Below are 740 nucleotides of genomic sequence, written 5' to 3'. Positions count from 1 at the left end.
ATGGGCATTTGCTCTTCCTCCCATCTCATGAGTAAAAATGGAAGGTGCCTGAGTTGGCCTTCCACAGCCAAGATTATTCACTTGGATGGGAGGCTACAGGAGTTCTTACACCCAATCCAAGCAGGCCTGATCCTCTCCCAGAACCCCAACTGCTTCCTCTGCAGCTCAGAATCCATGTTCATCAACTCCCATGCACCTCAGGTTCCTGACAAAGAAGAGCTGCAGTTAGGCCAAATCTACTTCCTCATGCCACTCTCCAAGTCACGTTCACCCCTTTCTCTCCAGGACTTATGTATACTAGCGGTCAAGGCCAGCGCTGCAATTGCCCACCCCAACACCGCCCATTTGGCAATCAAAACTGGCCGTGCCGCCTTCCCTTCTGCAGCTCAGGGATACTGCAACGTGCCATCTGGGCTTGGCATCAACTCCCACACCGGCGGAGACAGCGGCCGCGGGATTGAGTTCTGAAATGGAGGCAGTCATAAAGGGAGAGCTCATGCAAGAGGCCAAGCACGAACACAAGAGTTGTCAAAGCTTGGGAAACTTGCAGGAATGTTATCTTATGGTTTTCAATTTTGTGTATAAAATTCAGTAGTAGTTGCAGATTGCTGTAATGGCTTCTTGACTAGTAAACTCAAGCCATATGTAAGTTGCCATTTTTTTAAATTTCCTCGGTATTTTACGCGTAGTTGAAGTCCATACCTTGTAATGGCCGCTATCAGCTGTACACGGACATCATG

At 48.8% G+C, this 740-nt stretch overlaps 1 protein-coding gene across 1 annotated transcript; it reads left to right on the top strand.

Moving 5' to 3' along the window:
• Positions 1-468, top strand: LOC117911617. Its single transcript, XM_034826019.1, has one exon. It carries the CDS (start codon positions 1-3, stop codon positions 466-468), a length of 468 nt encoding a protein of 155 aa, XP_034681910.1.
• The last annotated feature ends 272 nt before the right edge of the window (positions 469-740 follow it).

Source organism: Vitis riparia, chromosome 3 (genome assembly GCF_004353265.1).
Source record: "Vitis riparia cultivar Riparia Gloire de Montpellier isolate 1030 chromosome 3, EGFV_Vit.rip_1.0, whole genome shotgun sequence".
Lineage (NCBI taxonomy): Eukaryota > Viridiplantae > Streptophyta > Magnoliopsida > Vitales > Vitaceae > Vitis > Vitis riparia.
This window is presented reverse-complemented; position numbering and strand designations above follow the sequence as displayed.

Coding starts and splice junctions, on each gene's coding strand:
- LOC117911617 (XM_034826019.1), top strand. CDS start 1: ATGGGCATTTGCTCTTCCTCCCATCTCATGAGTAAAAATGGAAGGTGC.